This window comes from Phoenix dactylifera, chromosome 1 (assembly GCF_009389715.1).
Source record: "Phoenix dactylifera cultivar Barhee BC4 chromosome 1, palm_55x_up_171113_PBpolish2nd_filt_p, whole genome shotgun sequence".
NCBI classification, from domain to species: domain Eukaryota; kingdom Viridiplantae; phylum Streptophyta; class Magnoliopsida; order Arecales; family Arecaceae; genus Phoenix; species Phoenix dactylifera.
The window spans coordinates 19423567-19439219 of NC_052392.1; the positions used below are offsets into that span (position 1 = coordinate 19423567).

Below are 15653 nucleotides of genomic sequence, written 5' to 3' on the forward strand. Positions count from 1 at the left end.
AATTAATAATAATAATAAAATAAAATAAAAAATAATAAAAAAAAACTTAGTATATGCGGTTGTGGCAAAGAGATAAAACGAATAGATTATTTCGAGTTGAATCAAAAGATAAAAATTTAATTATTCAAAATTCAAATAATCAAATGGAAGATAATGGTAGTAATCAGGGAGATAATGAATTTCAGGATGACTTACCTATTAGAACGCTTCGTGATTATCTACAACCCGCTAGGACCAGTACCCCATCCTGTATGGTTATTCCTACTGCTGCGGGAGCTTTTGACATGAAACCAGGAATAATCCAATTACTTCCAAAGTTTCACGGACTTGATTCTGAAAGTCCCTATTTGCATCTGAAAGAATTTGATGAAGTATGTTCAACACTTCATTTCAATGATGTCACTGAAGAGGTAGTTAAGCTTAAGTTATTTCCTTTTTCTTTAAAGGAAAAAGCTAAGTCATGGTTACACTCCTTAAGGCCTAGGACCATAGCTACCTGGCAAGAAATGACAAGAGAATTTTTAAAGAAATTCTTCCCAACACATAAAACAAACACACTTAGAAGAAATATCATGAACTTTGCACAAAAAGATGGAGAAACATTTTTTCAGTGTTGGAAAAGATTTAAGGACCTTCTCCTTGCTTGCCCACATCATGGATACGAAATTTGGAGAATCATCAGTTTCTTTTATGATGGTTTGACCTCCAATATGAGACAATTTGTGGAAATGATGTGTAATGGTGAATTTATGAATAAGGAACCAGAGGAAGCCTGGGACTATTTTGATCTGTTGGCAGAAAATGCACAGGCCTGGGATACAACAGATAAGAACGAGAAACCTCAAAAATCGACTAATACTAAAGGAGGAATGTATCATGTTAAAGAAGAAAATGATGTAAATTTAAAGATTGCTAATCTAACTAGGAAGGTTGAAGCCATTGAATTAAGCAGAGCCAATACAGGAAAGACACCTACTATAGATGAAAGTATTTGTGAAATCTGTGAGAGTAATGCACACTTAACCAAGGATTGTCCTACAATCCCCGCCTTCCAAGAAGTGTTGCATGATCAAGCGAATTTCACAAATGCTTATATGAGACCATTTCCTGAAACATATAATCCTAGTTGGCGAAACCATCCTAATTTTAGTTGGAGACATGGACCCACTGCCAATGAATCTCAAGGGAATTCCATACCCTATGTGCCACCCCATAAGAGATCTCTTGAGGATACTTTGCAGGCATTCATGCAAGGGCAGACCCAGATAAATCAGAATACCATGCAGTCACTTCAAGAACTTAAAAATTCTGTAGGTAGAATTGAGGCTCAACTCAATGTTAGGAAAAAAGGGACATTTCCAGCCCAACCTCAATCTAACCCAAAGGGTCAACATGAGGTCCATGAAGCAAGTTCATCCCAACCTAAATTTGAACAAGTTAAGTCTGTTACAACCCTTCGGAGTGGAAAAATAATTAACAAAGAAATTCCAACAAAAGATTGACAAACCTAAAAAATCTATTGAAAAGAATGATGAAGATGATAATGAACAAAATGATCCAATACTGCATCACAAGATAGTTGCTCCATTTCCTCAGCGCTTGCTTGCAGCTAAAAAGGGAATACCTGATCAAGAAATTCTGGAAATCTTTAAACAAGTAAAGATTAACATTCCTCTATTAGATGCCATTAAGCAGATCCCATCTTATGCCAAATTTTTAAAAGATCTGTGTACTATAAAGCGAAAACTTTACGTACAAAAGAAAGCTTTTCTAACTGAACAGGTGAGTGCTATTCTCAAACACAACATCCCACCTAAATATAAAGATCCTGGTTGTCCTACCATATCTTGCATCATAGGAAACTTCAGGATACAACGAGCCCTTCTGGATTTAGGTGCTAGTGTTAACTTACTGCCCTATTCAGTTTATGAACAGTTAGGACTTGGTGAATTAAAACCCACCAAGGTTACTCTCCAACTTGCCGATCGATCTATAAAGATACCAAGAGGAATAGTCGAGGATGTACTTGTCCAAGTTGATAAATTCTATTTTCCAGTCGACTTCATAGTATTAGATACCCAGCCTGTCATGAACTGTACCACTCCAATACCTGTCATTCTAGGCCGCCCATTTCTAGCTACTTCCAATGCTTTAATCAACTGTCGAAATGGAATAATGAAAATGTCATTCGGGAATATGACTATAGATTTTAATATATTTAACATTTGTAAACAACCCGATAATGACAATGAAAATGATGAAATTCATGGAGTTAATCTGATCGACTCCATTGTAGAAGATGTTCTTGTCCCATCTCTTTCTTCTGATCCTTTAGAAACATGCCTAACTCATTTCGAAAATACAGATATCAATCAAAACTTTAGAGAAATCAGTGCTATATTAGATTCAGCTCCTTTGTTGGATACAGATAGGTGGAAATCTCGTTTTGAAGAATTGCCTACACGCAACAATAGTCCTCTACCATCTAGTGTTCAAGCACCTAAACTTGAGCTAAAGCCTTTGCCATCTGAGCTCAAGTACGCATACCTTGGTCAAGAAGAGACCTTTCCTGTGATCATATCATCCCAACTCGAACAAAATCAGGAATTAAAATTATTAGAAATTCTCAAAGAGCATAAGGGAGCATTAGGGTGGACAATTGCTGATATCAAGGGAATTAGTCCCTCAATTTGCACTCATAGAATCCACTTAGAAGCTGATGCCAAACCTTCTCGTCAACCTCAACGTCGATTAAACCCAAACATGAAGGATGTGGTTAGAGCAGAAGTTCTGAAACTTCTGGATGCGGGTATGATCTACCCAATTTCAGATAGTAAATGGGTAAGTCCAACCCAAGTGGTCCCGAAAAAATCTGGTGTTACTGTAGTCAAAAATGCCAACAATGAATTAGTTCCAACTAGGGTCCCCACTAGTTGGCGTGTATGCATTGACTATAGGAAACTTAATTCTGTCACTAGGAAGGATCATTTTCCTCTACCTTTTATTGATCAAATTTTAGAAAGGTTAGCGGGTCATAAATATTATTGCTTCCTAGATGGCTATTCAGGTTACAACCAAATTGCAATTGATCCTGAAGATCAGGAAAAGACCACTTTTACATGTCCTTTTGGCACATTTGCTTACAAGAGAATGCCTTTTGGATTATGTAATGCTCCTGCAACCTTCCAAAGATGCATGCTCAGTATTTTCTCTGACATGGTTGAGCGTTTTTTGGAAGTCTTCATGGATGATTTCTCTGTTTTTGGCTCCTCTTTTGAAAACTGTATAGACCATTTAAGGCTAGTCTTAATTCGGTGTGAGGAGAAGAATCTAATCTTAAACTGGGAAAAGTGCCATTTCATGGTAACTAGGGGAATTGTTCTCGGGCATGTCATTTCATCTGAAGGAATTGAAGTAGACAAGGCTAAAATTGATTTAATTGCTAACTTACCCAACCCAAAAACTATCAAAGATATACGCTCATTTTTGGGTCATGCAGGATTTTATAGGAGATTCATTAAAGATTTTAGCTCAATATCTAAACCCTTATGTAATCTCCTTCAAAAGGAAACCCAATTTGTGTGGTCTGAAGAATGTCAAAGAGCTTTTGATAAACTTAAAAGCTTGCTGACCTCTGCTCCCATCATGCAACCACCTGACTGGTCGCTTCCTTTTGAAATTATGTGTGATGCTAGTGAATATGCAGTTGGGGTAGTTCTAGGGCAAAGAAAAGAAAGAAAGCCTTATGTTATTTACTATGCAAGTAAGACATTAAATAGTGCACAAATGAATTACACCACTACGGAAAAAGAACTACTCGCCGTAGTATTTGCACTAGAAAAATTTAGGTCTTACTTGATTGGATCCAAAATCATTATCTACACTGACCATGCTGCCCTTAAGTACCTTCTTTCAAAAAAGGATGCTAAGGCGCGTTTGCTTAGGTGGATCCTTCTGCTCCAAGAATTTTTTCTAGAAATAAGAGATAAAAAGGGGGTAGAGAATGTAGTAGCTGATCACTTGTCCCGTCTCACTCTTCCAGATTCCTTAGACAATTCACCCATAAAAGACACTTTCCCTGACGAGCAACTGTTTGAGATCACGTCGTCACCTTGGTTTGCAGACATTGCAAATTTTCTAGTCACAGGTGAACTACCAAGTCATTGGAATAAACAAGACAAAAGAAAATTTTTGACTGAAATAAAAATTTTTTTCTGGGATGATCCTTATCTTTTCAAATACTGCCCAGATCAAATTATTAGGAGATGTGTACCTAATGACGAATTTATTAGTGTTATTTTCTTTTGTCATTCTGAAGCTTGCGGTGGTCATTTTTCTGCTAAGAAAACAGCTGCAAAAATTTTACAGTGCGGTTTCTATTGGCCCACCTTGTTTAAAGATTTCCATAACTTTTGCAAAGCTTGCGAGCGTTGTCAAAAGTTAGGTGGGATAACTCGTAGGAATATGATGCCCCTCAACCCAATTTTAATTATCGAAATATTTGATTGTTGGGGAATAGATTTTATGGGCCCATTTCCTCCTTCATTCGGAAATTTGTACATCTTAGTAGCTGTAGATTATGTCTCCAAATGGATTGAAGCAATTTCTTGCAAACATAATGACCACAAAACTGTTTTAAAATTTTTAAAAGAAAACATTCTTTCTAGATTTGGAACGCCTCGAGCCATCATCAGTGATGGGGGTTCACACTTCTGTAATAAGCCTTTTGAGGCTTTAATGCGAAAATATGGGATCACCCATAAAGTCGCCACCCCTTATCATCCATAGACAAGTGGACAAGTTGAAGTATCAAATCGATCAATTAAGAATATTCTGGAAAAAACGGTTAACCCAAATCGCAAAGACTGGTCTTTGCGTTTAACTGATGCACTTTGGGCTTATCGTACTGCTTTTAAAACTCCGATTGGTATGTCTCCGTACCGTCTTATTTTTGGTAAACCATGTCATTTGCCTGTGGAATTGGAGCATAGGGCATACTGGGCTATTAAGAGATTTAATTTTGATATGGATAAAGCTAGTTCACTACGCAAACTTCAACTTAATGAACTAGAGGAAATCAGGAATGAAGCATATGAGAATGCTCGAATTTATAAGCATAAAATGAAAGTCTTTCATGATAGAAATATTATAAGAAAAACATTTGAGCCTTCCCAGAAAGTTCTATTGTATAATTCAAGACTTCATTTATTTCCAGGAAAATTGAGATCTAGGTGGACTGGTCTATTTATAGTTAAAACTGTTTATCCGTATGGAACCGTTGAGATAGAGAATCCAAACACCGGTAATATTTTTAAAGTAAATGGCCAACGTTTGAAGTTATTTTTGGACAACTTTACCCCAGAAGTTGAATCGACCAATCTGGGAGATCCTGTTTATCAGGATTGATCTCTATATCTGCTAGAGATCCTCTGTTTGTACATAATTTTTCTTTCTTTCATATGACAATTGGTGAGCAACAACAATGTGCAGTCATTCTATCAGGTAAATTCTAACCTTCAGCCTTATTATCCTTCATACAATCATATTTAATGCATTCATGTTGAAACATTGGTGACAATGTTCAATTTAAGTTGGGGGGAGAGATTACTATATTTTTTTTATATATCATACCAATTGTCATATATTTCAAACAAAAAAAAAAATTCTCTATTTAAAAAATATATATATTTATAAATAAAAAAATAATACAAAAATAATAATAATAGTAATAATAATAACAAAAATATATTTTGTTGCATTTAATTACCACTTTAATTTTCTAAGCAAATAAACATGTGCAGCTATTAAGGCAAGGAGCGCATTATGATTTATCAGAGACCTATTACTAGATCCCCACACTGGTATTCAATGACAATAGGAAGGCTCAGGAGTTCACTTGTTTTACCTACTTGTTTGTTGATCTTATTCGCAAGAGAAGTACGAGTGTCCTTGTCTTAAAGTTCATGATTTGGTTTTCACATAAAGATAAAGTTTGAAATTCCCGGCTAGATCACCTGGGTGCCTTATGTTCTGACCTTGGTTGACCTATAGTCACAATACAGTCACGTTACATATGTATATATATAAAAAAAAAAGAGAGAGAGAAATAATACAGTTTGTCTTCACTGAGTAACCGGGCCTCTTGCCTACAAAGCAGCGAGTGTTCGCGTAAAAAGGTGAAAATGACTGAAATAAGTGACTAGTCTGGCCTCGTGGCGTAGTCTGGTTCGAGTAATTAAGTCCGAGGGGTGTTTCACCTAATGTCTTGAGCCAACTGGATCAAGAGTCATTGACCCAAAGCTCGTTACATGGACCTTACTAGAGCCTAATGGAGTTGGACTGTTGTAGTCACTATGTGAAAAAAAATATATATATATATAAAAATAAAAAAAATAAAAAATAAAAAATAAATTAAACATGAGTGAGTTAGTTAAACTTAAACCAAGTGACATGTGGATGACTGGTTTGACTCCATTGTTTTAGAACTCTGTGTACCTGGGATGTCTAGTTGGGATTGATAGCTTCATTTTTATATGCGAACCGTTCTGGATAAATAACATGTGGTATTCGGAAAATTTAGTGGATCGGGAGCTAACAAATGTAGTTAACACTTGTGAATTTGAGTAGTGCACCTAGAACTCAAAGGGTACCAAATTGTGGTGGAGGTATAGGTATTCTGAGACGTCACATTTACATTTGCCTTAAGGGTTGCTATGTTTTAAAGTATTTTCTAACTTAAAAATGATGTTTGTGGGTAACATCACTGCAAACCCTCACGAGACAACACTCGTCCACTAGGGTAACCTAGGGGTTTAACGGCTTGTTGCACATGCTAAGTGCAATCGTCATGCTCTACGAAAGTGAGTATTTATTTTAATTCATGCATATTAATAAACAATACTTTTGCACTCTCATTTTATCATTTTTACACTAAATTGCTAGAGACTAGCAATAAGCTAGTTGGGGGGTGTGATGAGAGTACAAAAGTGAAATTTTCATATTATCTTAATTAGTATTATAGCTAATCTTTATTAATAAAATTAATTAATTAATGTTTTATCTGTGTCTGAGTGCATGTAATTCAAAAGACCCAAAAATGCTGGATTTTAGCACAATGCCTGGTAGTTCAAGCTCAACGAATTCCCCAGTGACCGTGATGAGGCGACTCAACAGTTTCTAACATAAAATTTCCATGTATCCACATCAATGAGCTAAAGCAAGTGATTTCCCAACATTTTCAAGTGTCCCTGTGCCGTCTCGAAAGTCCCAAAGCAATCCAATTGCTTCTCAAACCCAGCACTCAGCTCTTCAATTCAAGCCACATCGCATCCATGGCTTCCGTCTCCCCTGTTTCAAGAACAGTCAAGCCGTATTCAACATCCAATTCCAAACCTCCATGCGTTTCAGCCACATTCCATTCTTTCCAACATCAATATCTTCCGAAGCTCCCTATTCCTTCTTCCCCAACGGTTTTGACTGTGTTTCAAAATTCCCAACGGCAGCGAGGGAAATCCAAAAGCCAAACCGGCTCTTTCTTGCATCCGTGAAACAACTCCCCAAGTTCTTTTGGCTTCCAAGCAACAGAGAACCGTCCCAGCCATGAAGAAGAGCATCCCAAGCGATTCGACTTCATCTAATCCGAGTCTCATCCACTCCCAGCAGCGTTTCAGCCCATCCGTTCGCATCCCTGCAGCCAAAGAGTTTCAAGCAATTCATGACATCCAGATTTCATTCATCCCACATCTCAAGCAATTGAAGCCATCCGCAATCCTCCAGCGTCCTTCTGTCTTCTCTTCAACATGCTGAAGGTGTCTATAAAAGAAGGGGAAGCAGCCAACGAGAGAGGGGTCGGAGAGAAGGCAGCCGTACGGGTTCATTCCTACACAGCCGACGGGAGAGGAGAAATCAGCCGGCGAGGAAGGAGAGAACCATCCGGAGGAGGAAGAGGAGGAAGCGAGGGGAGGTCACGGAACCAAGGAAGCCAACTTCTTTCCCAGCCGAGCGAGAGAGGAGAAGAGGCCACGGACGGGAGAAGAAGAAGAGAAGATTCAAGGAAAACAGAGTGCTCTGTTTCCTTGAGAGAAGAAAGATAAAAAAAAAGGGTTTATGTTTATTTTATTTATTTTATGCTAATCCCTTTTATAAAATGTTTCCATTTCATATGAGTAGCTAAATCTTCTCTAGCTAAGGCTAGGGAAAAGCCTAGTATTTTCTTCATGTATTTCATTTAATCATCAATGGGATTTTAATGTTTTTGATTTAATTTATGGTGCAGGAAATTTATAAAAATTATTTCAAACTTATATATTTTCTTTGATTTGTTATTTCCCCCGGGTATAACAAATGCTTAGAAATCCCTGTAGTTTAAAATAGAATTACTGTAACGCTGCCCATAAAACTAAATCTATTTAACTGAGATAATTGATGATTTTAGGAAAAGCATGATGAAATGCTAGGCTGAATCCTGATGCCTTAGTTATATTTTGTCAATCCGAATATTATTTAGCCTTTAGTTTTTGTTCACTGTCAAATCCCTGTGGATTCGATCTCGGTCTCACCGAGAATATTACTTTGCTACACCCTATACTTGGGGTATCCTACGTTTAATTTCCCTTTTTAAAAGAGCAAGATTAAAAGCGTAGCAGCTCTGTGCTGCGAGGTGTTGGAAGCTCCACAACTCCTGTGTGACCTCGTGATGGTGATTTTTCCCTTCTATAGATGTTCGTGTGCATGACCTCGCGATGGTGGTTTCTCCCTTCTTCAAATGTTCGTGTGCATTGCTTTTCCGATAGCACCAATTTGTTGCTGTTAAATTCTGAACTGAGGTTAAGGTGCTCCTCGGCTTGCTCTAAGATCAGTGAGAACCGAAGAGAAGTCAAATCTGGTGATACTGAGGTAAGGAAAAGCTGATCGCCTCCAAGGCCAACCTGCAAAAAGTCTACTTTGATGAAAGATTTCCGGTGGAGGACCCTTCGATGCTTAAGTTAAAATAGTAGAGCAATATTGTAGATGAGAGAAAATTTATGGAATAGAATTTCCAAAAAATAAACTTACTCGAGGGTCTCTCGGATATCCCTTTATATATGGTAGAATAAAGATCTGTTACCTGATTTAGCGTGACGTGCCTTAACTGTATGGTAACGGTCAGCACCATATTTATAATATGGTAATCGTCGTGCGAGCAGAATACGACGGCAATTAATGACGCCGATCATACATTAACTGCGACATCGCCATAATTGTTGGTCTTATTAACACGAGCAGAATGACATACCAAGTTTTCACCGTAGTTGTTCACCTCGGTAATTAAGATTGGAATTACGGACGTTTGATTTAAGCTGAGGCCAAGATTTATGATACTTTTTCTATCAAATTTTATTAAAAAAATTTATAATTTTTTAGGAAAAGTCTCATGGGGTACCCGGCAATGGCCCTATCAATCCTATGCAAAACTATACTTCTCGTCCTGGAATTGGCCATTCTCATCCAGCGTGGTACTGAACCTAGTGATGAATTACGTGGTAGCGAGACTTTTAAAACCGATGCGAGTAGTGGTTGTATGTGTACTATCGATGAGTTGGACAAAGTAGGATATTTATGGTTTTTGGAAGGATGCGGAAACGTGATCTTTAGAAGAAGCAGGACTTGCCGATGGTCATGTTGTAACAACAATGGCTAATATTGAAGTCGGGTTTAGGGTTTAATATCAAGATTTTTTTGGATATGTATTCCAAAGTGTGGTTCGATCACTGATGCAAACTAGTTGTTCGAGAAGATGCCTCAACAGAACCTGACATCTTAGGATGATATGACTATAGGTCTTGTGGGTGGCTATTGCTTATGACCTTTTCTAAACCGTGGGTAGCATCGCTGACAATATTATCTCTTCGGACTAAATACACGTCTGCACATTTTTAAGTGTCCAAAATTATTTTAGTGGATAACTGAAGTAGGACTAAACACACACCTCTATGGATTCTGATATATTTTTCCTATTTAAGCCCTAACATCTTCGTAAGAGTCCAAATCTCATCATCATCACAAGCACCATGATCGATCTATTGTCAGCCTCAATAAGCCTGTGTTGTAGTATTTTCTAGATCATATAGGCTAGAGACTGGATCTGCTCTGATACTATTTATCACAATTCAAAATTTTATTCAAAAAAGACTAGCTGAAAGATATTATTTATCTAATATTTTTCGATGAATAATCGATATGGGACTAAGCATACATCTGCACGGAGAGATAAGTTGAAGAATCATTTTGTATTTTGAGTGTAACTCTAGGGACTCAATTAAAATTTTTAAAATCAAGAGAGGTATCCTATAGTTCGGGCAAAGTCAAGGGAGTTACAATTATAATTTTCCAAACGATAGTCTTGCACGAGCCATGTTTTGACCGCGAATCAATTTGCAGTGATCCGTCGCTGCTTTTCGGCTCAAAAACCCCACTGGCAACTTGGGCCGGACATCGTATCCATCGAAGACCACTACGGACATATGTCCGATGGAATTTAGGATCATTGGTTAGGCGGTCGAGAACACCATTAAAATGGAAGAAACAGTGTCATGGCTTGGGCCGCTGGAAGACTCCCATCGAGGCCTCACATTTTTCACCCAAATCCAAACAAAAGTCTTGGTAAGTGCTATTTCTACGTAGAGAGAGGGCTTCCCATGTACCACATTTTTACTAGCCCTCATGATATGGTAAAAAGATGGAAAATATCCACTCCCTATTGTCAGAGAGAGCTTTGAAAAGAAAAGGTATAGCATTGGCTTTCCAAACACGCATGAAAGGAGCGTGGTTGTGGTCACCGTCACGAAAAGAGTTTTAAGAGCAGATACGAGGGAGGTTTTGGGCCCGCTTGGCTCCCACCTAATACGGTAATACCTAGCCGGTCAATTGAACTCTGCGAGGGCACCTCTCGAGTCTTTCCAATATCCCCTACGGTTTATGACGGTTCCAAAGACCCTTTGGATCATTTCTGTGAATTTAGAAGTTGGGGAACATCAAAGGATTGTGTTCTCATTCATATGACCATGTGAAATCATAGTCATGTATTAATTAAAGGCCATTCTAGTACTATTGAAATGCAGTTGGTTGATGACGATGGCAATGTATCACAAGCCACCGGAGCATCTGCAGCAATTTTTCAGAACCTAGTGAAATGACAGAATTCAAATACTTACGCACCCTTTTGTGTTGTCAACTTGGGACATGAAGGATGAACTAGAAAAAACAACTTACATCAATCTGATGATATAGGATCTTATTCAAAATGACTAATTGAAAGGTCTTGTTTGAGTTCCTTGGTGATCGGTCCGTAGTTAATCCCAATGAATCTATGCTTTAGTATTTTCTAGTCCACATAGATTATATACTGGGCCTACTCTAATAGGCATATCTTCAAAGCCATCTTATTAGCTAATTGGCTGGGCAACACTTACTTTTCTAGCCTGTTTTTTTTGGGGGGTACAATATTGAATCTTTATAACTCAAGAAGGTGGTATGCATGGATGTTGTAAACATATTTTCTGATTTTTGAATGTCAAAGATGGAATAAACGTTGTTTCCTCAATGTTTAATCTCTAACTCTGAATAATTATAAAGATAATATCGGTAGCTTTTGTATTATTAGCGTCACTGTGCAGTCCGAGGTATTCCATTCATTACTTTGGAGGAAATCATACAAAAAGAGGTAACGTTACCCGACGGTGACAATATTCGCAAGTAGTAAATAACATGGGAAGGAAGCCACCTCTTTCTCTCTCCCTCTCTCTACGTCGTACACCCATCGCATCAAACTTCTGACAAGGATTACACGCAAGAAGCCAAAAAGATTGAACTATGCGATTAACCACCAAAACCAAGACTCCAACCATTAAACACTGCATTCAAACCCCTCATTATAATCTCAAAAGTCCTCATAATAGCCTCTTCAAAGCCTCTATATCTCTCTCTCGATGGTGCAACCAGAAACTGAGATACTTCACTGCTGCTTCCTCCTCATAGGGAGAGTTTGCTTCCCCTGCATTGCTTTCACGCTCCCGCCACCGAGTGAGAAGCCTTGTTTGGAGTTTGGCAAGCGACATTGGCTTCCTTCCAACAGACAGCAGCACTAATAATAACCCAAAAAGAGAGGCAGCTCCTCTCTCTCTCTCTCTCTCTCTCTCTCTCTCCACACCCCGTTGCCTTTTTAATCCCCCCCCCAACCCTCCCAAAGCCCAATGCAAACCCACCCCACCGAAATCCCATAGCCAAAAAGAAGAAAAGGAAGGGGAAGCAGCAACGGGAGGCCAACTTCTACTTCTGGGTAATCTCCTCTCCCTCTTTCTTGTACCTCTTCTCGTTGGGTCCTCTCTTTCCTCCACCCACCCTCTTTCTCTCTTTTTTAAGAGCCCTTTTTATTCTTTCTTTCTTTCCTTGTATTGTTTTCTTTGATGGGAAGATGATGAACCGAGCCAACTCTGCTGAGGCCTATATCCCTTCCATGATGTCCGTTGTTGGCCTCGAAGGCAGCAGCCAAAAGCTGCACCTTTGGGAGTGCGACACCACCACCCCCCTCCAAAACCACCCGGCCGCCACCGCCATCCCCCCCGCCGCCACCGCCGGCCTTGCCCTCGAGTACCACCAACCCTTCTTCCCCTCCTCCTCCTTCATCGACTGCCCGCCCCCCCTCCTCTCCGTCACCAGTTTCCCCTTCTACTCCCCGCCCGTCCCCGACTACCCCGCAGCGGCCCTCGTCAAGAGGGAGGACTGCGACAGCGCCGCCGCAGCTGCCGCCGGCGGCGGCGCGGGTACAATTGGGCTGAACTTGGGCCACCGGACCTACTTCTCTTCGGGGGACGCGCTCGCCATCGACCGGCTCTTCGCCCGGTCCCGGGGGATGTACTCTCTTAACCACCAGCCGCCGCGGTGCCAGGCCGAAGGCTGCAAGGCCGACCTCTCCGGCGCCAAGCATTACCACCGCCGCCATAAGGTCTGCGAGTTCCATTCCAAGGCCACCGTCGTTATCGCCGGCGGCCTCCAGCAGCGCTTCTGCCAGCAATGCAGCAGGTGCGATCCTGTTTCTTATCATATTATATTCTAATCTGGAAGTACAAAACCTTCTAAATTACAACATTTATTAACTTTTAACAACTTTTCTGCTATCCATCCTTCAGAAAAGGAAAAAAAAAAGAAGGAAAACTTTTTGGTGTTTATTTTTATATTGAAATTTGAGTTCACTCACCCTATATATCTTATATCTTGGCTTCTCCTCTTTTTCCTTTGGTCTGCTGATCTGAAAAAGTTGTTGATGTGTTGCTGAGTGCTAGTTTCTTAAAAATGGATCAAAACACAGAAATATATATATCTGTCTTAATTATTTTGTGGTTATGGTATTGGAACTATATCCGGTTTGGGAGCGATGTAGCATGAGAGATCGGGGTGTGGGAGTTAAGTCATTGCTATCTTACTTTACCTGATCTCTTCATCAGTTGATATTTTATGTTGGTAAACAGGATTTGTGTCCGGGTTTGATCTCAAATAAGGTCTGTCTGCTTTAGTTTGGTTTGGTCCGTGCTGTTCTTACATTCTATTATGTGAGAATGCACTCCATAGCTTTCACATCTTTGCACTGTTTTGTTCCTTTATACTTTGGGGTGTGGAGATCAGCCTGCAGCTTGTTTCTGACACTGGCCGCAAAACCCAAGGCTCCTCGTTTCCTTTGTCTTTGCGAGCCATAGGAATATAAGCAACAGTTGTGTGAGAGACGACAGCCTTTCTATGTTCTCTATGTTTTCCAGCGAATTGGTACATATTCCTTGTTCCTTCCACCCTTCCTTTCTTGTTTCCCATTGGGCCTTTATGACTGCACTCGCCCCATTCTCTCCACTGCTTAACATTAAAGAAATCAGGTCCTCCATGTCTAGAACTGGGTGTCTCCCTCCCTCTCTAGCTTCAACTTCTCTTTTTCACATTGGGGTCATCTAAAAGTCTCTATGTTCCTTTTCCTCGTGTTGGAAAAAGGGAGATAGGTTCTTATACTTCTCAAAATGGTGCGCCCTTCCTATTTTCTCCCATGATGACAGGCACCTCACCTTTTTCCTCATTTTTCTCCAAATGGCGGCCAGGTTTCATGTGCTGACCGAGTTTGACGAGGCCAAGAGGAGCTGCAGGAAGCGCCTGGCTGACCACAACCGCAGGAGGAGGAAGCCTCAGCTCCCAGCAGCCAACGCGGACTCCCCAGCACCTGAGAATCCACCGACCAACTCCATGGAGAAGAGCAAACAGACAGCGAAGGCCCCCAGAGACGACTGTAACGAGCCATAGCCTCAGCCTTCTCCCTTTTTCCCATTTATTTCCCTCGAAATATTTCATTTTTGATGGTTTTAATTCCCATTTTGAGCAGCAACTGTCAAGTCCGCAGCTACCATATCTAATGCCAGTACAAGCTTGGAGGGGCAGCAGGGGTACTCGAACAAGGCAACCCGGTTGAGGAACGGGCCAGCTTTATCTCTGGGGGGGGTTGGAGCAGTGGAGAAAAGAGGCATGGGTTCTTCCAGTGCTATGTGCCAAAGCCAAGGACACTTTGTGGCCATGACAGAGGACAAGGTTTCCCAGCAACAGCACCAGCAGCAGCAGCGCTTCTTCTCCTCTCCTTCGGCAACCGGTGGGACCTTCTTCCACCACCATAACCTCTTCTGCTCGAGCTCCAATGAGGCCTCCCAGTCTACAGGAGGCGGCTCCGGCGACGCCTCAAGCCACCACCACCACCACCAGAGCAACCTCCTCCACCTGGGGCAGGCCATGTTTGAAGTGGACTTCATGTGAGGGTGGATGAGAGCCACGACAGGTCCTCAGGAGGGACTGTATCAGTCGTTCTTTCTCTGCTTCTCTTTCCTTCTTGCCCTTTCGGTGGGAATAATGTCTTTCTTTGCAGAACCAGCAGTGCCGCAGGAGGGTATTCAGGATTTTTTGTGCCTTTCTAAGGCTTTATTTTCAAAAATGTCTTCTTTTTCGAATTCTTGTATCCAGTAGGGTCTTCCCTTCCCTTTTTTTTTTATGTTCAAGAGAAATTTCGTCTTCCATGCTAAATCTATAACCATACTACTTTTGAAAAATTTTCATAATAAAATAAGAACAAACATACTTAGTGAAGGGAGCTGCCGAAGGAAAAAATTCAACTGGAGGGTGGTGTAACATAATAAAATTAGAAAGATGCTATAGCATATTTTTTTTTGAAGGCCTCTAAATCTCTACCTATTTTATCAAAACAAAATGATCTGCCAATATTCTTATACGATAATCCTGGTCTTAAAAAAAAAAAAAAAACATGTTTGCCAACTCTCTTCTATTAATATATTTTAAAGCTTGGTAGCGAACTGTAGATTTTAATAAAAAAACACTTTAAGCACTTTATATCTTTATGATATCATTTTTTTTCAATAAGTGAAAGTTGCCTCCTTGAGGAGGGATCAGGTTGGGCTTGCATGTCCTTTATGAACTCGGAACACCCATGAACAGGATGATAATTGATAACAACCACTAAAATAACCTGTCTCGATCCTTAAGTGGATGCGAACCATGAAAAGGAGGTGCGGTTCTTGGCTCGGATCCGCAATACCGTCGAGCAGGATTTTTTTAAGAAAAAAATTTCGAGAAGATAG

The 15653-nt window shown here is 40.1% G+C and overlaps 1 protein-coding gene and 1 non-coding gene across 3 annotated transcripts; one reads left to right on the forward strand and one right to left on the reverse strand.

Moving 5' to 3' along the window:
* Window positions 1-554: 554 nt before the first annotated feature.
* Window positions 555-661, reverse strand: LOC120104290. Its single transcript, XR_005506754.1, has one exon. It is a non-coding gene; the product is annotated as a small nucleolar RNA R71 (small nucleolar RNA).
* Window positions 662-11958: 11297 nt separating this feature from the next.
* LOC103701586 (squamosa promoter-binding-like protein 10) lies at window positions 11959-15081 on the forward strand. 2 transcript variants are annotated; one of them, XM_039128990.1, is made up of 4 exons: window positions 11959-12316; window positions 12452-13059; window positions 14118-14302; window positions 14396-15081. In XM_039128990.1, exons 2-4 carry the CDS (start codon window positions 12452-12454, stop codon window positions 14815-14817), a joined length of 1215 nt encoding a protein of 404 aa, XP_038984918.1. In that variant the 5' UTR covers window positions 11959-12316; the 3' UTR covers window positions 14818-15081. The 2 variants fall into 2 exon arrangements, with proteins under 2 accessions (XP_038984918.1, XP_008781929.1); XM_008783707.3 differs by having other exon boundaries at window positions 11959-13059.
* The last annotated feature ends 572 nt before the right edge of the window (window positions 15082-15653 follow it).

Bases quoted from the DNA above. Each gene is read 5' to 3' on its own strand.
- LOC103701586 (XM_008783707.3), top strand. From the start codon at position 12,452: ATGATGAACCGAGCCAACTCTGCTGAGGCCTATATCCCTTCCATGATG. The intron at 13,060-14,117 runs GTGCGATCCTGT...AATGGCGGCCAG, and splicing joins TTCTGCCAGCAATGCAGCAG to GTTTCATGTGCTGACCGAGT. The intron at 14,303-14,395 runs GTAACGAGCCAT...CATTTTGAGCAG, and splicing joins GAAGGCCCCCAGAGACGACT to CAACTGTCAAGTCCGCAGCT.